General features: G+C 39.7%; 2 protein-coding genes across 3 annotated transcripts in view; one reads left to right on the top strand and one right to left on the bottom strand.

Moving 5' to 3' along the window:
* The window catches only part of ahrra (aryl-hydrocarbon receptor repressor a), an 83,953-nt gene extending 73,311 nt beyond the window's left edge, over positions 1 to 10,642 (top strand). The window contains exons 22-26 of the mRNA XM_061804729.1: positions 3,611 to 3,700; positions 6,425 to 6,569; positions 6,777 to 6,910; positions 8,481 to 8,686; positions 9,517 to 10,642. Coding sequence (XP_061660713.1) covers positions 3,611 to 3,700; positions 6,425 to 6,569; positions 6,777 to 6,910; positions 8,481 to 8,686; positions 9,517 to 10,642 — 1,701 coding nt within the window. The remainder of the gene's footprint in view (positions 1 to 3,610; positions 3,701 to 6,424; positions 6,570 to 6,776; positions 6,911 to 8,480; positions 8,687 to 9,516) is intronic.
* On the bottom strand, positions 10,502 to 22,096 carry pigm (phosphatidylinositol glycan anchor biosynthesis, class M). Of its 2 annotated transcripts, none has more exons than XM_061804732.1 (8): positions 21,714 to 22,096; positions 20,665 to 20,838; positions 20,025 to 20,145; positions 19,689 to 19,932; positions 18,901 to 19,004; positions 18,504 to 18,658; positions 17,868 to 17,969; positions 10,502 to 10,638 (listed from the first exon to the last, which is right to left on the bottom strand). In XM_061804732.1, exons 1-8 carry the CDS (start codon positions 21,882 to 21,884, stop codon positions 10,630 to 10,632), a joined length of 1,080 nt encoding a protein of 359 aa, XP_061660716.1. In that variant the 5' UTR covers positions 21,885 to 22,096; the 3' UTR covers positions 10,502 to 10,629. The 2 variants fall into 2 exon arrangements, with proteins under 2 accessions (XP_061660716.1, XP_061660715.1); XM_061804731.1 differs by lacking the exon at positions 10,502 to 10,638 and adding an exon at positions 16,860 to 17,649.
* Between the last annotated feature and the right edge of the window lie 495 nt (positions 22,097 to 22,591).

Below are 22,591 nucleotides of genomic sequence, written 5' to 3'. Positions count from 1 at the left end.
ACAATGAGTGCAACAACTACCACTTATTACATACAGTATGTATATGTTTGGTGCATTGGTCGTAGTTTGCAGTACTGCACAACTGCTCTGCAACATGCCCGAGAAGTACTTCCAATATTTTGCCCCATCACATATAGCTAAACATGACCAAAACATTATCAACACAGATTAGAATGTACTGCATACAGATGCGGGTGTACCTAATGAAGTGCCTTGAAAGTCGACTCAATGGTGGCTTGATGAGAGGACTACGATAATTGCTATCAAAACATGGCATCAAAATGACTGTGAACAATTAGCGCTGATTGCAGTGCGTGTAGGCTCCAATATTTTTCATTTGAATTATATTGCCGTCCCATGTCAAGCCGCACTACGGACGTGATGAATGTGTGTGTGTGTTCCCGCCGGCACAAGGTCTCTATTTTCATCCCGAACCCACCCACACTGTCTTCATCTGGCTAAATCAAATGGAACGAGGCTTCGTTGCCTCTCCTTGTTGGCCTCTCGCCTCCAAATCCGGCAGGGAGCCGACATCCAATTTTGGGCTCTGCGTGCGAAGGCCCTCTAAAGATTTTCGAGTCAAGGCTTTTAGTCTCCCGAGGGCGGTTATGGGAGCCGGAGGCACCGTGAGTTGGGAGATATGTTGCAGACAAGCCAGGCAGCAGGTGTCTGTTTCCGTTGCTTACATGGCTCAGTATGCAATGGGAAGAGAGAGGAAAAAAAAAGCTACTAATTCACAAGTCAGTTGCAAATGCTTATTCCAAGATAAACTGTGTTTTCTAATAAGTACTCCTTTTTTTCCCAGCGAGGGAGAACAATAATAAAACAAAAATGTATATGTATGTTTTGTGCCATATTCCAGTTTAACTTCAATGATTTAGATGATAATTATATGTTGTCGGTTTCTGTCTTTCTGATGATGCCAACGTTTTTAAAATAAGATAAAGCTCAAGAAAGTAATTACAGCTTGGGAGCAATTTATAGGAATATATAAATTGCAGCTCACGAGAAGGAGGTCGTCATTTAGAAAGAGTTTGGATCTTTGACATATGCGCGGTAGTGCGAAAAAAATTGGTCAGTCTGCACATCATAAATCTGACGGTAATTTTTGCAAATTTGCTTAATCTGTGCGCAGAGTATGAACATTTCTACACATTTATTAGTAAATGAGGCCCAATGTTCTCAGTGAAACCTGACTTCCTGAAGTTGGATATGCGTCGTTCTTAAATTAAGTATTGGTACATATGCTTGGCTTAAAACATTTTACAGTATTGATTCAGTAAAAAAAAAAAAAAAAAAAAAAACAATTGTGAAAAATCATGATCAATATAAATGAACAAGGGAAATTGTGGAGGCAGCGTTCTTTTTTTTACTTCCTCAAAGTGACGTTTTATGATGCATCGCCCATTTCTTGACAGCCAGAATGAGAACAGACGCTAACAAATACTTAAACATCCATCCATTTTCTTTGCCGCTTATCCTCAGGAGGGTCACGGGGTGTGCTGGAGCCTATCCCAGCTGTCAACGGGCAGGAGGCAGGGTACACCCTGAACTGGTTGCCAGCCAATCAAATACTTAAACATGAGTAATATATTTTAGCAAGTTCAAATGTGTTTAAAGCATGTTAGGAGGGATAAAACTATATATTTAAAAAAAGGTTATTTCGATATTACAGCTCTGTGACTAGGGACGGCCATGCAGATGTTCAATGAGAGCGAACACATGTTGCAAGTGTCTAGCGGTGTGAGGGAAAAATGTTTGCTGAGGCAATCAGATCGCAAGCAGAGAGACTGAGAAGCGAGGATGACATACAATAGTGAGTTCGTACACACACCAGGGAAGACCTGCGTAGTCTCGCAGTAAAATAGAGGCGACAGACTCTGGCAGCAGCAGTCACGCAACTGAAGTAGCCTCGCCGTTGTCACGCTATCACAGCTGTACGTGTGCGCGCACACGCACAGAAACACACTCAGCGACACATCTCCTTCCTGTGCTTTCTTCTTTCTCTCATGCTTGTTTTCCCTCACTCTTGCCTTGCTGCCCATCTGGCTGCTCGCTGACTGAAGCTCTCCTTTTTTGTGTCTGTGTGTAAATTATGTTTTAATCAACGCTCTATGATTGATGAGCATGTTTGCAAAGCACTTTTACGACCGCAAAGTGTGCCGGTAGTTTGTTTACTGCGCCGCTATGAATAACAACATGTTTGGCAGTCTGAGCATTTAAATCGGGGTAACTGATGACATCACTTTTTTATGGAGGGCTAATTAGTCTATATAGTTTACAGTGCTAAAAAAAAAAAAGGCATCATTAAGCTATCGCACACACAAAGTAAATGTTTTGAGAAAATACATTTTCCACACACTTTTAGGATACAATATAATTGTCCTTATCCAAATAATAAATTGGAAGCATACAATGAATACAGTGATTCCAAGAGGGCCTTCACGTTGTATGGCACATGGTGCCTAAAAATAACATTAACAACAATAAAAAAAAACAGAGGACTTTATTTATTTTGTTTAAACTAACCATTTATTTTATAATTGTGCTGTTTTGAACAGGTTATAAACTGTCTCATGCTTTAAATGGTTCAGTTCAACTACCAACAGTAGACTTTTTACAAGTCATTTTATTTGTCATGCGTTTTATTTCACACAAACTTTTTAATAGATACTCAGCCATGTGAAAAATTTGTATTTCGTAAAATAAATAAATCTTGCTCAATAAATCTTTTCCAATAAAAAAAAGAAAGTTAGTTTGAATTGTTTCATCTAAGTGTTGTAATTACAGTTAAGGGTTGAAAATCAATGCTAATACTTTTTCTTCAGTGTACTTGCTTTCTGTTTTAGTGGCTATGCTAAATGTTAAAAAAAAAAACCCAAATTGAATCAATATAATTAAAAGAAAATCTTTAATTTTATCTTCTTTATTTAAATATATTAAAAATAATAATAAAAGGAAAAAAGTGAGGATCCACACAAATGAGGGCAATTAGCTTGGTGTAATTTCTGCTGATGTTGCTCCATTTTTTTTCTTTTCCTCAAAATAAAATGTCTTAAAAGGTTTTTTTAATTTTTTTTAAGAAGGTTGTGGGTATGTTGAGACAACATTCAGAGCACAATTACTAATTTTTCGAATATCCGCGTGAGAAAACTAAATGATTTAATAATTACAAAGAAAAAAACAAAATCATACAATAAAAAGCCAATTCTCAAGCATTTTAAATTGGTCATCAAAAGTGAGGGACACAAGGTAAAAAGCCATTTTATGGGGTGGTCAGGAGCTAATTCATATTGGAATTAATATTTAGTATTTCCTCTTAATACAGGTACATTTTGTCTGAGAACAACAATAATTTACAAAACAAGTATTTCTGCATTTTCTGCATTATTTAAACTTTTTTTAGGGGATGAGTATTGAAAATGTCCTCCAATTCCAGAACGACCTTTTTGTATTATACTTATCTCTTGTGTAATGTATGATCTCTCGATGTGTAGCTATTTTGTTTTCTTTTTTAATCACTTTTGTAGTTATTTAGGAATAATGATATAATATTGACATTGTGTTTCTGTACTGTAATGTGCTTGTGTTTCTGTGTGTGTTTGCGTAGTCCCTGACAGGATTTGCCTTGGTTGTGAGCAGCGATGGGATGGTCTTTTATGCCTCCTCGACCATTGTGGACTATCTGGGATTCCATCAGGTGGGTTGAACTATTCTAGTGTTGTAGGGAAGCGTAAAGTACACAGTCAGCGGAGCATCAAGTTCACCTAACCTACTCTTGTCTGACTCAACAAGTGTCAGGCAGAGGTCAGCTCCTTGGCCTGACTCAGCAAGTTCCTCCTTCCCCCTTTTTCGTTTACTGCTCTTTTCCCTGCATCCCTTTTTGCTCTTTTTCGTCTTTTACGCAATGAGCCAGCATAAATACTGATAACCATCTTGAGGGCAGAGTAAACCCACCAAATCTTGGCTAAGAGGCCACAGAAAGGTGAAGACCTCAGTTTCACCCTGAAATATGTGCCGAGCGAGTGTGTGCGTGTGTTGGTGTGTTGATAAGTCACCAATGGTTTTGCTTCCTTCCTCTCCAGTGGCCATATCAAGCCAGCCATTAATTATGGATGATATCAACATGGCCTCGCTTGGCCCGCAATGCTAAAATCCTGCCTCTCTTTATAACCGCAAATAAAGTGCTTTTCACTGTTTTAAATGCACCGTTTTGCTCCCATGTATACACACACACAGCTCAGTAGATTGACAATTTGCAATAAGAATTTTTCTTCAACGGTGCTTCCACATGGATTACAAAAAGACTATAATCCGGGTCTATGGAGTTGACATAAAAACCAAATCAGTTATAAAATAAATGATTATACTGCATGTGTGTGCGTGTGCGTGCGAAAGAAAGACGTGGCAGTGGCAGCCAACTGCTTATGTCAGCGCTGGCCATGACGGAAGTTGGCTCAACTCTCAACACTGAACATTTCATTCAGATTCACATTGATTTTAACTACAGTTGCGTGCGCTTACAAGGTTAAGACACCAGGTAACAGTAAAATTGGCCTTAAATGTAGCTGGATTGATTTAAAAAAAATCAAAATAAAAGAAAAAATGCTTGGCCGTCTGCCAAAGAGATCAGTTGATAAAAACTCAATTTGTAATGGACACAAAAAAAGCGTGGATCTTTGTGATTGGACTTTACTCTGCCCTACCTATTAACGATTTGCAAAAAGTGAACGTCATGATTAGTATTTGGGAAGCATGATGACTTAGCGATTTGCATGTCTGCCTCACAGTTCTGAAATTAAAGGTTTGAATCTTAGCTCTGTTAACTCCATCTTCCTCACCCATTAAAAACAAAATATTTTCAAATTGAAATTACAAACTGTCCAGAGGAGTGGATGTAAGTTTGAATGGTTGTATATGGTTAGGCTTTAATTAACTGGCAACCAATACAGGCCTCTCGCCTAAAGCTGAGATAGACTTGAGCTCTCCCACGACTCTAATGAGAACAAGAAGCAAAGAGAATAGATGGATGGATGATTACTACTCAGAAATAGTTTATAATTCCATCCCAGCATGCAGATCACTTTTGTGTGGTTAGCTTGTATGATCATCAGAGGCAGGAAATCACTGTTTACGGTTTACAAAATATCAACATGACAAGTCAAATATAGTTGTCAGTGTTCTCTTATGTGTCCATGAAGCCCCAAACCGGGTCCCACGTTGGGAGATCCACTGTACATGTGGTTGACAGCGAACAGTCTATTCCTTACAACAAATCCAACGAGTCTTTTCAAGTACCCACAGACGATCATGTCAACAAAAACATTCCCACAGACTCCCTGACAACAATTTTTTTTCAAGTCCGATAGTTTGCCTTGACAACATGTCATGTAATCCGCCGCCCGCAATTGTAGTCAGAGGGGCCACTTATCCCTAATACACCACAGGGAAGAAACAGACCTAGTAGCACCACAAGAGAAGACCAGGAAACCTCCAACGGCCTTTGATCGTATTTGTCACAGCCGCAGTTACCCTTTGAAGGGCTGTGAAATTATCACTTCTTCCTCCATCTCTTTCCTCTTTCTTTTCCTCACAGTTTTTTTAACATAAACAAAAGTCACTCGATCCATCTGTTGTCTACCGGACTGCCGGTACAGCACCAGACCGCAGGACGAGGCGCGCGCCGAGGACGCCGGGAACAGACTGTATTTTCAGAGGCAGACGATCAAAAGCCCTCGCGTGCCACCAGTGTGGAAATTATGGAGGGAGAGTGCAGGGAGGAGGCAGAGAGGGAAGAGGAGAAGGTTGAACATGCTAGTGAGGAATCTGTCAGGGAATGACAGAAAGCAAAGCAATTGCTGGAAAAAAAAAAAGAAAGATGACGAGAGCGGGCTGGAGTCTGACTCACTGTGCATGTGTGTATGGGGAGGGTAAGCTGGACCGGACTGCTGTTCGGGAGCTGGTGTCACGCGATGTTTGACAAACACAGCTGCCCTCACTGGCCCTGCAGCTGCCCACAACTCTTACTGTACTTGTAAAAAGCTGCAGGATTCCCTGACTTGCATCGACTTTGTGTGTACTGCGTCAGTCAAATGTGTGTGTTTGTGCAAGTCAAGCGCTCTGGGCGTCATGAGATGAGTAACCTCGGCGACGATGACCATAATACTCCCACCAAAAGCAGCTTTCGTCCGCATAAAGACGATTTCATCAGCGGTAGTAAACAAAGCTTTAGGCCCCATTATTTTGAGCATGGCAGACGGCTTGAAAAAAGAGAGTAAATGGCTTGGATGACAATTTTACCCTTCTTCTCTGCCGTAGTTTGAATGTGTGTGACATCAAAACATAAAGAAGATGTTACAAGTCACGGGATTCGGGAAGTTAAGGATAATACACCAACGTTGCATTCGTGGCTTCTTCCCTCTAGACTGATGTGATGCACCAGAATGTGTTCGATTACATCCACATAGATGACCGCCAGGAGTTCAGAAGCCAGCTACACTGGGCCATGTGCCCTCCACAGCATCAAGGGCCATCAGCACATCAGGACGCCCAGCTCGCTGCAGGGACTGGTGGGTAATTTATTGCCGGAGGAATCCTCTGCAGATTAAAGACACAGAGGCTGAAATCTGCCTCCACTCAAAATTTTAATTCCACCTCATCCATCACTTTAATAATGCAAAAGATTTCATCTCCATTCCTGACATATTTAATGTCTTCATTTTTGTAGCTTTCAATTGCAAAGGAAATCATTGAACACTCTGCTTTTGCATTTTAAGGTGACGAGTTTGTGGTGAGCAGTCTGTTCCACTCTCCAGAGGCGGGGGGCATTCCTCCTGAGCTCTCCTGCTTTCTCAACAGATGTTTCATAGCGAGGGTCCGATGTCTCTTGGACAGCACATCTGGATTCTTGGTGAGTGACACCAAGCAACACTCCTGCTAAACTGAACGGTAACTTGCAAACCAAGACATAAAAATTCTCTTGGAGCAGACACAGGTCAGTAAAATTAATATGATGCATGTGTAGCAGAAAGTGTTCTTTTACCATCTTGTTTGCTGTAATCTAAAACTGCAGTGCTAAGCATTTAAAGAGAATTGGGTGGACACAGTGATAGCTCTTAAAGACTGGTTCCTATCTTACAGCCTTGAAATGGAGATGCAGTGGAAAAGCGCCGGAGGTCTGTAGACAGGCCAAGCAGAATATGGCTGTAGACCATTTTATCAGGGTCAACAGAGTTTACCAAGTCCATTCGGGTTGACATTGGCACACCACGGAAACTCTATATGGCAATTTTCTGCACTGGAAGCATTTGGCGACCAATAGTGAGCCGGTGTTTATGAATGTTTTCCTCATCAGTCCAAATGGTTGCAGTAAAGACACAAAAGAGTAATACATGATCAGTCATCACAAGACTTGAAAATGAATCCCAAAAGAGGTTGACTACAGCCACTGAGGTGGTATTGCCCCGTGGACGGTCTATTCAGACTGGCTGATTGACCCACCGTGTTGATACTCACTGGAACATCTCAAAATGCATTCCAGAAAACTCAAAAGTTGGAAGTTCCTAACCTCATGTTTGTTGCTACTCCCAAAGTTTGGGCGATGCCGACTTTACAAAGATGAAGAAATCTGACAGTCCCATCTTCAATGTAAAGCAGCAATTTAAAAAAATGGATCAAACAAACTTTCGTGATTGGTGATTCTATTTTGGCTATTTTTGACAACCTGTTCTTCATGGGCAGTGGTATAAAGACAAAGCCTTTCTGTTATATGATGGGATTTCCAAGAAGGAGATTTCCTACTTACCAGGAATTTGCAGTAAAGCTTTATGGAAGATGACATAACCACTGGATACATGGAACCACACCAATTTTTATTCTGGGATGGGAATTCAAAATTTTGTTTGTATGTCTGTTTCTAAGTAGGCTCCCTTCTGTTAAATGGAGAATGGCCTAAGACATAAGAAACATATGGTATGCATAGGACCAGATATTGATTTTTATCAACATGTAATGGGTTCTTCCCAGTTTTCCTTGGATTGGCCTACATGCCTGGAGACTTCAACAAACCTTTGGAGTAATCCTGCTAACTAGCCTCCAAACAAACCAATGAACAAACAATACTCAAAACACTACACCTCTGCCTTTAAACTACCTACATTATGCATCCTGGATCCAGATTGAAGAGCACCAGCCCTTGATTAACAATAAATGAATAAATAAAAAGACTTGAAATGTCCGTACTGCCATTGATTTGAACCTCGAAAGCAATCATCCCAATTTGCATTTTATTTTGAACCCCCAACCTTAAAAAAAGCCTCCCTGCTGTCTAGTTGTTAGACTGAGACACTGCTGCCCTCATAATGATGACCAATGCAAAAAAAAAAAAAAAAAAGAGCATAATCACAGACCTGCCTAAAAGTATCACTTTTTGATGCTCTCTGATGTTCAAACCACTAAATCCTTCCTGTCTCCTGTCCCAGACAATGCAGTTTCAGGGTCGGCTGAAGTTTCTCCAAGGACAGAAAAAGAAGTCTGCCTCCGGGGCTCCGCTTCCTCCCCAGCTGGCTCTCTTCTGCATAGCTGTACCCCTTTTACTGCCCTCCATTACCGAGATGAAAATGAAGAACATGTTAATGCGAGGAAAGAACAAGAGCGGAGGAGGGATTATCTCGGCACTGGAGCATGGGTAAGAGTGGCCCAAGTGGACGCTTGTACTGTATATTCAAAGGCCTTCACACTTTTTTTTTAACGTGTCTAATCAGTATTTTGATCTGGGTGTTATAATGAAAGGTCATGCTTTCAACGCCAGCTTGATCTCATTGCTCCACTTTTGCAAATCATGAGTTTTGATGCATTCTGGCCATTTGTTTTGACCTCTGCAAAATGACACCATTTGCGCCATTTGCCCAAGCTTAAAGGTCAACGTGTCATTGTTACATCATCATGTTAATGCCTGAGGTTCTGAGTCCAGCGAACACCCTCCTCAGATTTGCTCTGTACAAGACATGCTTGCTAATACTACATGCAAATGGATGAGTAATATTCACAATCCGATCCATATTTGAAGTGAAATTTCCTCTTCAACTTGAGGTCGTAATATTAAGCTCAGAATGTGCTTAATTAGAGAATAAATGAAGATGCTGTTTGAGATCGGACGATGTTAGACCATAAACATGCACGTCTGGCCATCATTGATCTTGTGGTTGTGGATGTTTACTCTGTTTTCAATTTTCAGACACGAATCTTGGAAAAGATGAGTCACTTTTTGAACGACTCTCTTATGAACTTATGTGAACTAAAATCTCAATATTTGTCCTTTGAGTCATTCATGTCCTGTTTGAGAGTCACGCCAATTGACATTTTTAAAGGCCAAAAAAAAGGTATCTTAACGTACAAATTTTTCTTTTTGTTCCAAGAGTAGCAAAGTGCTGTATTCAATATAAAAAACAACAACAGGGGAAAGAGTGTACTTTGATGTTCTGCTTTTCTCATCTTACATGCTGTTCTATCTCACAGAGAACGAGGGGAACACCTCCGAAGGCACTCCTTCAGTGGAGGAATGGGCGATGTAGCAGACCCTCTTCTCCTCTCCTGTCCAAACCCCGGGGGCGCTCAGAGGGGCCACCACACTCCCTGGACCCCGCTCACCAAAGATAACCTCAAATTCCGCTCCGACGGCTACTACAACCAGGAAGAGCCCCTCAATTTCTGCAAGACGTCAATGTCTTCCCATAAGGGCCTCGGTCCCGGCTTGGGGAGCGGTTGGCCTCTGCGGCCGAACTCGGGGCCCCTCAGAACGGGCCAGGGTGTCGGCTACATCCCGACCAACCGCTTAAACAAGCCCGGCCAATACGGGAAGCCGTACCGTCTTTCCCCTGGCTGCCACGGCAGCAGGAACGGGGAGGTGTTCGTCTCCAAGCTCTACGGCAGCCTGCAGATCCCCGCAGACCCAGACGCCTACTGCGTGGATTTAGTGAAGAGTGAGAACGGGTACGGCGAATGCTACGACGGCCACCTGATGCCGCCCATCAAAGTGGAGCACGACTCTGACTCGGAGAACGGCTGCGATCCCTTCGGGCGACCTTGGGTGCATCGGGATCCGGACGCTATTGACCGTCGCTACGGTAACGGGGTATACGACCAGAGTTCTGGCGTCCAGCTCAAATCGGAAACGGACTACTACGATCTCCAGTATTCGCCCTGCCAACGGAGCAAAGCGGGGATCAGCCCACCGTACAACAGTGGCAACTATCAGAACAACTATGCAGTGAACAACAGTGGACGTTTGTTAAAATGCGACAAAGACACGGGCAATAACAATAACAACGACAACAGTCAGTTCAGCCCTCAGAGACTCTCTCACTCCCAATGCAGTAATCAATCGGTCAACCTCATCGATTCTCAAGTCTACCAACAGGAGCCTCAAAAGCCATACATGCACCAGGACTTCAACAAGCACGGCACTTACGAGTTCAAAGGTCACGGGCTGATCCATTCCATCAAACGAGAGCCCATGGACTCCCCGCCGTGGTCCGAGGGCGGCCATGACCTGAGCCAGCCCATGATGGTTGGTCCGAGGAACGTTATGCCATGCGTGAGCACAGGGCACCACAAATCCAGCCCTTACATTTATATGCCCTAGAAAAGAAAAAAAGTGAGTTATGCATCACTTAACTGTGATTGACACACACACACACACATATACAATGTAGTGTTGTTTCCCGCTGTCCTACATATTTACCAGCATAAAATGCAGAAGGTCAGAATTTGTCCCTTTGACGAAGAGGTGACAAAGCGAGGCTCAGGTTCTAGTGTTAGTGTTATGACAATCAAAAACAAAAGGTGGAATCACATTTATGAATAGATGATTTTGTCCTTTGTCGTCCCGAGCACTTTTGGATCTAGTGACAATAAGTTGAATCATGTCCAGACACACCGTTTATTTCATGTGTTGTGCACACCCATTGTTTGACGTTTTGTTGTGACGTTATTGACCAATTTCAAATTGGTACACAGCGGACAACTCACCTCTGCCACTTAGTTGATTCGCGGGAGATCAACCTTCTGTTTTTATGTTTGAATGTGCTTCAAGATCTTTGGACCTGAGTGGTAGTTTTGCATGTTTAAGCACTTTAACTACAATTTGCCCCCAAATGAACACTGGCATTGTTTCTATGCATTACAGCAGCGAAATACATCAGCTTGCAAAGACATGGAGTTAATACACGTTGGATCATTGAAGAACAGGTAAAAAATATACAGTGGAGCCTGAAGGTCAAACACAATCGGTCTTTGACGTCACTTGTAAGACTAATGCAGTCACATTTGTGCACTACTAGTGCATTTCCGAATCAAAACAAATTGAAAGTCGAGCAGCATTTGAGAATGGATTCCACTGTACAGAAAGCTAACACTACTATTGAGTGTATGCAATTTGCAGTTAATTGACCAAAACATGTAAAACTGGTGATTCTGTTGCAGCTTTAAGTATTATTCACTACACCTCGTGAACAGACAAAACAGTGTGTACCCGAGGACACCCACAAACACAAAACTGTAACATGTTAAAGGCGTCTATGTCCAAGTGGTACCATTTAAAACTCATGTCAGAACATGGTTTTAAAAGTTTGAATAAAAACCGTGAACACAAAGTAGCTGATGTGAGTGTCAAACAAGTTGACAAAGGGTTAAACAAGCACATTATCAATGGAAGGGTTATTTTTGTCAACTTGTTAGTTTGAACTGAAGGAGAAGGCCGTCTGTTGTTGACTTTATTAGTCTTCTGTCAAAGCGCACAATAGCATCTTGAATTTAAATGATATTATTGTCAAATATTTTAACGTCACATGTTATGTTGTACAGTTTAGTGTTCACTATAAGATCAGCATTTCATTGCAGATATGACACTTTTTTTAACGTTGTGGTTGAGTCAGAAAACAGACTTCACAATCTGTGTTTTTGCACAACTAAATGAAAAGCACCAAATTAATTCAATCTCACAGGCTCAGTTCTGTGACGCTACTGTGGTAGTTTCGAAAATTGCACTACTGTGAGTAGTTCAGTTTTTTTTTTTTTTAATTAGTCAACACACGTGTACATTGTGTCACTGTATTGAATCTGTCTTTTGCTCAATGTGTGTGCTCATTTCAATAAATGTTTGATGATTCATATTTATTGTAAGGCAACAGTGTATAATTTAAAAGCTGCAGTTTATAGGCTTTTTCTCCTTGTCAGAGTTAAACCCATGTGGCTTTTTTCTTGCTACCATTTTGATAACTGTGTAAAAAAAAAAAAATGCCCTACTTGTGTCATTAAGTAGGTAGCTGCAAAGTAGTGAACACAGTGTAAATATGCAGTCTTCCGATGTTTCTACGTGTTTTTGCAAATGAGACTTATCTATTAAAAAATGTTTCTTTATGGCAGTTGTCTTGTTGTTTTAACCAAGATGTGGTTTGACTAGATATGAGGTAAATTTGGTCATTGCACAGTATTACATTACAAGATGTTTAGCTAAAGCTTGTAATTCCTTCAAATGAACGGGTTAGAGTTACAGTTGATGATGAGTGTGTTCATTAAAGGAATGGTGAAAATTAGCATAAACATATTCCTCAAGATTATGCACAGTTTTAATACCTATGATTGTTGGTCTGACTGCTGGGCAGATTGGGAAGGAAAAAAATCATTCTGAACCCATCCCACACCATGAGATAATCGCTAAGGATCATCTTTAGACGTGTGGAAATCAGGCACTTGGAATGGAAGTGGGAAAATCCGCTGGTAATTTACGCTTCTTCGAAAGGTTTAAAATTGCCAATTGTGAAACAAAATGGTGGCACTATTTTCTATGAGACGGGGGTACCACCTGACCTAATTGAAGCTCCTGCCTTCACTTCAACAAAGTTCCTTTGTGCCAAAATGACATTATTTTGTGTCAAAGCAATACATTTATATTAGACAGAGCTTTGGTCAACTATTTCCAGCAAATAAGATTTGGAAGATAACCCCCCCCCAAAAAAAAAGAAGCTTTCCTGAAGGCAAAAAAGGGCTGTTATATTTCCAAAATTTTATGCCCATTAACAAAAAAAAAAACTTTATGCAGGTTTTGTCAACAACTGAAACTTCTACATTTCAAATAAAATATTCATATAAGTGCGAATGCACTCATATAATCAGTTTTACATGTTACGGACATTAAACCCAGCACTGCACGTCAATGCATAAATTGTAATGGTACTACTTTGATCGTGTCCCTTTATGAAAGAAACTCTTTAGTTACAGCTTCACTCTATTTAGTGGTTTTTCAAAACGTCAAAGTCTATGAAATGTGGTGTCATCCTTGAGGTTTGTGTCTCTATTAATAATAAATAGAGGCTGGAAGACAATATAGAGTATCTGTGGCTGTGCACATGATGAATGTGCTGTAAAGTTAGCATGACAGCTCCTTCTCCTTCAGATGATTAAGGAACGTTAACATCCAAATCTGACCACCCACAGAGAGGAGCGCTCGAGCAAAGGGAGCGATGCCAACAGTGGTGGCGGGTGCGGACGGGGGGTGGCGGACGGCATGAAAACAGCCAGGGGACAACACGGCAAATAGGGGTGCAGTAATCAAACTCTGCTTTTTGGAGGTTGGAAATCCCATTTTCATATTGCAGAATATCTTTTTTTATTGTAGTAAATCAGATTTAAATATTTACTTTAATATTTTGGTTTCTTGGGTCTATCCAGCTTCAGTATTAGATTTTGTGTTGTGTATAGACTTACTACTATAAGCTCAACCCTGAAACATGTGGCATATTAGTGACAAATGGGTACAATTTTTTTTAATTCGCAAACCTACTTACAAGTTTAGTTTGTTTGTTACGTATGTGTCTAAAAGCAAGTTGGTAAAATAAAAACTGGTTTGCTGTCTTTTCTGCTCCATGGGAAAGTGTGATTTGAAAGCATATCACACTAATGACCCCCAAGTAATCACTTTAAAAATGGACAGTTTACAGTTTTCAGGGCAGGGCCGGATGTATTTTTGTGGGATACAGGGCTGTGGCATTTCAAAGATGGTGAAAAATCAAAATGCCTTTTTACCTTTAGGAGAAAGCGCCGACAAAGACGCTTAAACTAATTAAAATATGCAAACAACAATGCGTTACGGATTGGTGAAAGTGTTGAGTAAATCCAAGTTGAATAATTAAAAAGTGGCTGTTGCATCCTTCCATTTTTCTGGCTCTAAGAGGGAAAATTTTCAGTACTCATGTATTGAAATGTAACTTACAGTTAACCTAAACAAATATTCTTTCCACGTTTCCTTATAGGTTATGGTGCAATGCTGGTCATGCCCAGTGAGAGAAAAACAGTTTTGAACGAAAGCTTAATTTTTCCTTGTCGCTTGACACGAAGAAAGAGGAATAGTAAAAGCTACATGATACCTAACTCATTTTGACAGATAATTCTCCACTTGGGTGACTTCATGCACTCTATAGCGTGAATGAGCCCATTTTGTATGTTGTGAAACACACCCCGCTGTGTATAACACCAATTACATATGCAACAGAGTCCCCTTTATGAGAGAAACAAGAATGCAAATGTCACACGTAGGTTTTGTTTCACTCAAATTTACTGACGGATGCGATAACTAAGGCACGGGGAGTTACAAACCGCCGCTGTTAAATGTATATCACCCCATCCCAGCGATGGGGAAAAGAAAGAATGAGATGTAAGCGAGGTGGGAAACGAGAACTCAGCATGGCAGAGGTGTGTCAAAGACAATAATAGGACCAATCAAAAGAGAGGAGCAAGAGATTAGTGTCAATGCAGTGTGTGACGCTTGTTGTCAGCTGTATATTTTTGTGTGTAGTTTAAGACCTATAATCCTATACCATGCAAGCTTGCGTGACTGTTCATACCCAAGCATTTGTCCTAATTGGTCACACCCACTCCCTGTTTGTGCGTCTTTCTCTCTTTCACTCTCTGAGACACACACAAACATCTTCAGGTAGATGTCGATGCATCCATGCACAGACACAACAACATCTTTCATATGTTGAGGAAAATCCTTGAGGGAACGTCACAGACGTGACGTGAGCATATGCGTGCATATTTACAGATACACACAGCTCCCTCAACTCTTGTGAGGATAAGCGGCTCAGATGATGGATAGAGATAAACAGCCTACTAAACATACAGAGGACAGTCATGCAAACCACCAAGCCAGAAACAAACCTCCAGGCTACATGGAGCACCATGTTTAGCCTTTATGACTCGCTTTATATGGTCATGTCAGTGTCGTTTTCAACTGTGACCAGTGATATGAACTAAATATTGCATTATTGTCACCATCCTCACTTTGGGTACTGCTTGTTGTAGATATCAATTGGGTTTAATGGACTATTTTTTCCAAATATATGGGACGATCCAAAATTGGAGAAAGAATTAGGCACCAATTTTTTTCAAAAGTGAAAAGTTTGTTGTAATTTTTTATCTTTTAAAGAAAAACAGATAATAAACCATGACTTCATTTATTTGGTCCAATTTAACCATCAACTGGACACTTACGTTACGCTTGGATTGTGTGGTATAGCAGGTGAGGTAAAAAAAAAAAAATCCTTGAATGGTTTCAAGGATACCTATTATGGGCGGAAACTGTTTGTGACAATCGGAAATACGACAATTAGTACAATTAGCAAAGTAATACCTGCGGTAATCAACATGGATGACTTAGAACTGCACTGCATCATAGGTGGAAGGGTTTCTAATATTTTGGTTTTGTCACTTAGCTACCAGAGAGTAAAAGTATCGGACAGGCTACAGTAAACCTAAAACAAAATTTTCAGTCATTCAAAATTAAGTATGTTTTAAACCCAATCTGAGGTGCCCAGTCAATGCATAAATCACTGTTTAACAACCAGGGGTCCGTGGACCCCTATTGGTCCACGGTGTAATTGCAAGGGCTCTGTAAAAAGGTCGTGAGGGTCGATCAAAAATATGCAGGAGTTCCTGGAACCCAAAAAGGTTGAGGAGGATTGCATTACATTGCCTGTGAATATTCTCAGTTCAGCCATAGCTTTATTTAAAGTACAGTAAACTACTTTTTCTGTCTCTTTTAAAAACGAATTTACCGTACTTACAATTTAGGTTTTGAAGCTGTCTGCATTTCAAATACATTTAATTCAACTCGAGAATTCTATGTGAATGTTTGAATGATGACAATGAACATTTTTTTTACAGATTGCTCACTTTGGGATGTATTTAATAATAATGTGATGGGGGGGGAAAGTGAATGAAAATAAATAAGAGCATTTACACTTTTACTTGCTGAATGTGAAAGACAGCAGGATCCACAATTGCAAAAATCGGAGGGGTTTGTGTAGATGCCTTGGAAGCTAGTGTCCAGTTGAAAGGTGAAGTGCCACGTGGTGAATCGAACAAATTGGGATTATGCAGGATGTTTGTCACGCACATAGTCACTGTACATTTGCCAAACAAATATGAGACAAGCCAAAAGAAACTTACTTACTATTTGCAAGAATTAATGACATGATGAAGACCGACATTATATATGTGAGGCCTTATTTAAAAAAAAATAGCAATCATTTTGACGATTTTGCAGGTGTGCTTAATGGTGTGGAGTTTATGCACGACCCAGCAGCCTTTGCACGTTCAAGCTAAGAGAAAATAATGTGAGATGGGGAGTCACAGAAATCAGTTGGGTGTTTTGGCGTGTCTTATTTAGACATACAGGTTTGATCAGAGGTTAAGTTCTATAGACCCCCATTCTGCAAACACAAGCTGCCGCCTACTGGCCAAGGCCGTGTAGTGCAGAGATCCAAATTGGAACGTTTCTTTAAATTTCAAGTTTCAAAGAAGCAACAAAGACATGGTTATTGGGAATATATTTACTATATTTGATAAACTTACATAAAATGTACATTGCATTTTGCCCATGAAAATGTAATTCATCAAGTTTGTTAGTGTTAATGTTAATTAACATGTTTGTCATGTTAATTAATGTAATGTATATATATATATATATACATATATATATATATATACACACATACAACCACACACGCGCATACACACACATATATATATATATATATGTACACACACACACACATACATATATATATGTGTGTGTGTGTGTGTGTGCGCGTGCATATCCAACATTAAATGTCTTTCAATAGAATATTACAATAAAATCTAAGGACTTTACTGGAAACGCCAAGCTAAGTTGAGTGAAAAGTACCGGACATGGCAAACGTTTTTAATTATCAAAAAAAAGTTGATATTGTGAATGGGTTTCTGTCCATATGTGCGCTGGATTGCAAAAGCCTTCTGAACATTCCAGGGTCTGAATACATTTTATGAGATCTTCTGAAAAAGCATAATGTAGATGGGAAAATAATCAGTATAAAAAAATATATAAACAAGAAATGTCCCTGTTTATACTGAAGCTCCAATCACAGTGATAAGTTCTGGGTGGGGTTATTCAAACTTTGGTCTCTTCGCTGTCACTTTTGGTTTGTAATGAACAATGATCTGTATCAATATGATGCAGTTAACAATCAGAAAGAGCAGTCCAGCAAGCCAGATGAACAGAAAGGAGTTGTAGCCCACAAACTCAAGGTAGTAAGCCGGGACCAACCACACAGCCTGATGAGGAGAAGATATTAAAAATGCATTTTAATGACTGAGATCCCATAACAGACATGACTAATGGATTTGATTCAATGAATGAATGAATGCCTTTTGTATTTTATATTTACGCTTTAGCCAACTGACAGATGGATGTAAGTCATATTCAGTACAGGTTGATTGGAATATTGAGGCGCTAGGAGCCAACCGCTATATTTAGTAATCAAGATAGTCACCTGTCCACCAAACCACAGCAGCACCAGTCCCAGTCCTTGTTTCAGTGAAAGACTCAAATGAGGGATGACCAGAGGAAGTAAACTCAGGTACCACAGGAAGTACTACAAAATGATCCAAAGAAAGACAAGGTGGGTTCGCAGACATTGTGGTGTAGTCTTTTGCTATGTACAGAACACGTGTATCAAACTCAAGGCCCAGGGGCCAAATGTGGCCCACCAAAGGATTTTGTGAGGCCCATGAAAGCAAATCACTACTTTTTTTCTTGCTCAAATGTGTTCCAAAACTGCGAAGTGTCATCACGATTAAAAATGCTGAGATTCCAAGCATGTTTTTTACAAACTTTATGCTACATATTTGTATAAATACTTCTTTAATACAATTTTAAACATGTGTTGCTTTCTATGACTTTGTTTTTTTTAAACCTATTATATAGAACATGTTTTTTATATATACTGTAGGACAGGATTATACATTTGTGTGGTTTCCATTATAATGAGAGAAAACATAACTATTGTGAGGCCTGCCAAAAAAAAAATGAAAATGAGACAGCACTGTTATAAAACAAAGACATCTGAGAAATATACTGAGCGCTATTTCTCCAAGAACAAATATTGTCATAACTTTAACTCCCACACCTGTGAGGTGCAGACTTTGTTGAACGTGACAAAGATGGCAGTGTGTAGGAAACAGCAAAAGGCCAGGTCACGGTGAAAAGCCCAGGACGTGATCAACAGCAGGATCAACTGTGGAAGGAACGCCATCAACCCAAGCCACTGGCTCCATCTACTGTCTAAAAAACAAAACAACTGAGAAATTGCCTCTTCCAAAAAGTTCGGGAGATTCAATGTTCAGTTGAAATTTAAGAATTACTCTAAAATACACTATAACCCTTACAGGTGATCTTAATTTCTCAAAAATTTTAACCATACATGCCCAATTGTTCAATGGTTCAGTACTTTTTGCACAACTTCCTGTTCTGCAACAAGAATACAACACACTTCTTGGTTAAATAGCAGAAGACTGATTAAATACCTGCAGTAAGGTTGAGCATGTAGAAGTATGGAGAGAAATTATGTCGAATGTCTCTTCTGGTTAGATGATAGAAGTAAGTCTCGTGAAGGAATGTCCAACCATACCTGAAAACAAGTTTGTTAAAATAAATATAGACCTAAATGCTTATACAGATGTGATTTAAATTAATTACCATTAACCCTCATTACTGATTTACAGTACCCAAGATTCACACTGCAACATATTGATTAGTGCTTCTAATATTTTAGTTACTGTATTTACCTGGAAGAGAGAAAATTATTATAAATGCCTGTCATTATGACACAGTCAAAATGCTAATTTGAGCGCTATGCAAGTTAATATAGGGAAAGCTTTTTTTAACTGTGCGAAGTTATCAAAACATGTACAGAGTATGATTTACAGTTACAAATACTTCTATTTTAGCTTACTTTTTAGTGTTAGTCAAGTACATGAGTCAGTACATTTTTTTAACATGGGTATCTGTACAGTTTGAGTATGGGGACATCAGTTCATCATGACCAAATATGGACTTTTGTAGCGATTATAGTTTGCACTCTTCTGCCATATTTCTGTGAGAATTTCCATCCGATTAGCCAGTGGCCAGAGTTCTTTACAGATCAGTCAAGTTCTTCAGTCAACAAAGACAAAACTCATTCGATCGCGATGTTGCGAACTATGCTTTGGAAAGCAAGAGAAAGACGAATAAATATTATATTATATTGGTATCCAAAACAAGTCTATGCAAACTCCCAACCACAACTGTGCGTCAATTTGATCGTAGCACTTACATGTGATAGAAAATTGCTGTGAGGGCACAAAAAAGACCTCCGGCGACACTTGCAAAACGGAACAACTCCCTGGTGAAGAAACTTCCCAAGAAGTCAACAATGCTCCTCCACGTTGTTTTGTCTTCCCCTCTTCTGATCCGTGGTGTGCGAAGAGTCAGAACAATGGGCAGAGCATAGGTGATGGGGTAAATCTTCATATGAACCGACAGGCCGTAGAGCAGCGCTGCACATGTCATGCGTCGGCCTACGACACAGAAGCCGGAGAAAAGGAGCGTTATATATGATAAAAGAGGTCATTCATCAAATGTGAAACTACATCCATTTTGTATAACTTACCCTCGATACAAAGTAGCGTCCCCAGCACCAAAGCGGCCAAGATGGACTCAGCATTCCCTCGGCTGGATACTCCCATCGGCAGGGGGTTGAGGAGCCACAGCGAGCAAACCCGCCGTGATGTCTGATTGTAAATTAACTGTTACATGTGCAGTACAGTAGAACCAAAAAAGTTGAAACCCCATGAGGTCATATATTTGTAAAATCAACCTATATTTTGGCACTATATGACTTTTTGCCACTACCATCAGATTAGCAGAGCACAAATGATGTGGGTGTGAACTCTGCTTATGAGTTTTACATTTTCTTTATATTGCAACAACAATAATAACACTTTTATAATACTGTAACTAAAAAAAAAACACTGCTACTTTTCATATATCTTGGACGGGTCTGTAACGTATCCTGTGTGATAAACTACGGTTCATTAGACTCATTTTTGACCATTCACAGGTTGTGTTTTATCAACATTAAGGTAGAGTGCTTTGGTTTTACACAGTTATGACAAGCAAGATTCACGATGAAAAGGGGTTTCCATACACCATTTACATTGCCCTGTCTCACCTTGTGTATTCAAAAGATAATTTAATATAAGTGTTATGTTCATGGTCATTTTGCACATGAAAATCACCAGTAAACCCACCTCAGGGGCAAGACCTTGTAGGCAAAGGATTCTGTAGATCAGCAGTCCGGACAGCACGTCACACAGGATGAAAAGGAGCTTGCCAAACACAATGTGAATATAAATATTAGGAGTGAGCAGCCATGCCAGTAGAGGTGTGTATCGATAGGTTGACCTGTTGTACGGGGACTCGCCCTGTAAAAACATTTGGCATATTTGAAAAGTTAGCATTGCGTGAATTTCATCTCAATGAAAAATGCTTAGACATCAGATTTTTCAGCCATTAGTATTTTACTAGAATATTTATTTTTGGAGGAGTTTTTACTTTTACTACCAATCGTTCAAACAAGTTCTGTATTTTCTGTTGCTTACTTACAGAAAAGGTTTGGTTTCCAACCTCTTACGATGATGACACCAAAAAATACATAAACATAAAGAGCTAAAGGGAAACTCTGGATTTAAAAAAAACATAGCAGTGACATGGGAACCAGGGAGCATTGATGATGATTGCAACAGAGAGGGAAATATAAAAAAAGGAGATATATATAATATTCCTGATCCATGGCCTTTTGTAAGAGAATTACTATTATATTTATGGTGAATCCAAGATTGTACCACCTTACAAGAAATACCAGTTTCTTGCATTTAGAAAATATTTAAAGCACATACAGTTTAGTTTGATTTTTTTCTGTTGTTCTTAGCCAATTTCGTCTTTGTTGTTGTTTATTAGTCAGCTCATAATGTCAGTAAAGATACGCGAACACATTCTTTTGATAGCATAAAGTCTCTGCAGGTGCTGTTGTTGTCTTTTCTTTTTGCCAAGTTATCAAGATTCGCATTGTAAATAAATCATAGTTTAAAAAAAATTTAAATTTGATCATTTTATTTCTTTTTTAAACTTTTATTTAGTGTTGCAAGTTTCACCTTGGCCCATCTGGGGTCGCCAAAGCGAATAATCCCCTCGTCACAGAATTCACTGCATCTACCAATCTAAAAAACTGTGCATGCAGGAGTAACAGTGCCATTCCCGTAGCTGCGTAGCATATTGGTCGGACAGAAGCTATAATTACCTTCGTCGTGAATCTCGCAGCATCCGTGAACACATGATAGTCGATGTCAGTGTACTTGACTACCATCGTCCTGTCGTGGTAATCTCCATAAGCGACCAAAGCAAGTCTTATGGCCAAAGAAGCCGTGAAGAGAACATGTTTCTCGGTCAATCTGGATATTAGCCTCTCCATCAGTCCCAAAGAACAAGCACGTACTTCTACATGAGCATATTCACTATGTTTTGTCCTTTTCTTTCTAAAACTCCCGGTCCTGTTTGACTGTATGTTGCCGTTTTAATATACAGTATACGAACCGTTGGGGCTTTTGCTGTCACATATACCAATTTTGAATGTTAATTGAAAATGGAACCAAAATTATATTCCGGAAATAACCCGGAACTGACGTTGCCTTTCTGCTCGGAACAATGGAATCAGCACATTTGCTTTTTAGCGCCCCCAGTTGTTCAGGAGGAGATACTGTACAAGAAAAATACGCCTGTTAAAAGCAGAAGTACCGATTAAACTACTTGAAATGTGCTTCGGTATTTGTACGTATTTGTTTTTGTGTAACTTTATAATTTGAATGTTACTAAATACTTTCAGCTAAGTGTAAATACTCGAAAATTGTCACTGTATGTGACCTCTGAAACCCTTGTCTTAACTTCAAAACTAATTATCCATTATTAATATGATAATAATTGCAGCATGAGTTACATAGCATGATGATCATCCTGCAATTATTAGGGTTACTTTGAAACATTGGGTTTGGGAGAAGAAGTGTAAGTGCCTCAGGTCTAGTCTGTAAACAAACAGAGATGCTCAAAGCGACATTTTTTGGGAACATCAAATTTACTAACGTTCTTGAAATGGCATATGGTAAATGTGATTGATCAGTGCAG

The sequence above is a fragment of the Syngnathoides biaculeatus genome, chromosome 19 (genome assembly GCF_019802595.1).
Source record: "Syngnathoides biaculeatus isolate LvHL_M chromosome 19, ASM1980259v1, whole genome shotgun sequence".
Classification (NCBI taxonomy): Eukaryota; Metazoa; Chordata; class Actinopteri; order Syngnathiformes; family Syngnathidae; genus Syngnathoides; species Syngnathoides biaculeatus.
Note: the sequence above shows the minus strand (reverse complement) of the source record. Positions and strands in the feature narration are given on the sequence as shown.

Coding starts and splice junctions, on each gene's coding strand:
- pigm (XM_061804731.1), bottom strand. CDS start 21,884: ATGGAGAGGCTAATATCCAGATTGACCGAGAAACATGTTCTCTTCACG. Junction 20,839..21,713: donor CTGCGAGATTCACGACGAAG/GTAATTATAGCT, acceptor ATGTTTTTACAG/GGCGAGTCCCCGTACAACAG. Junction 17,650..17,867: donor TGCTGTGGTTTGGTGGACAG/GTGACTATCTTG, acceptor TCTCCTCATCAG/GCTGTGTGGTTGGTCCCGGC.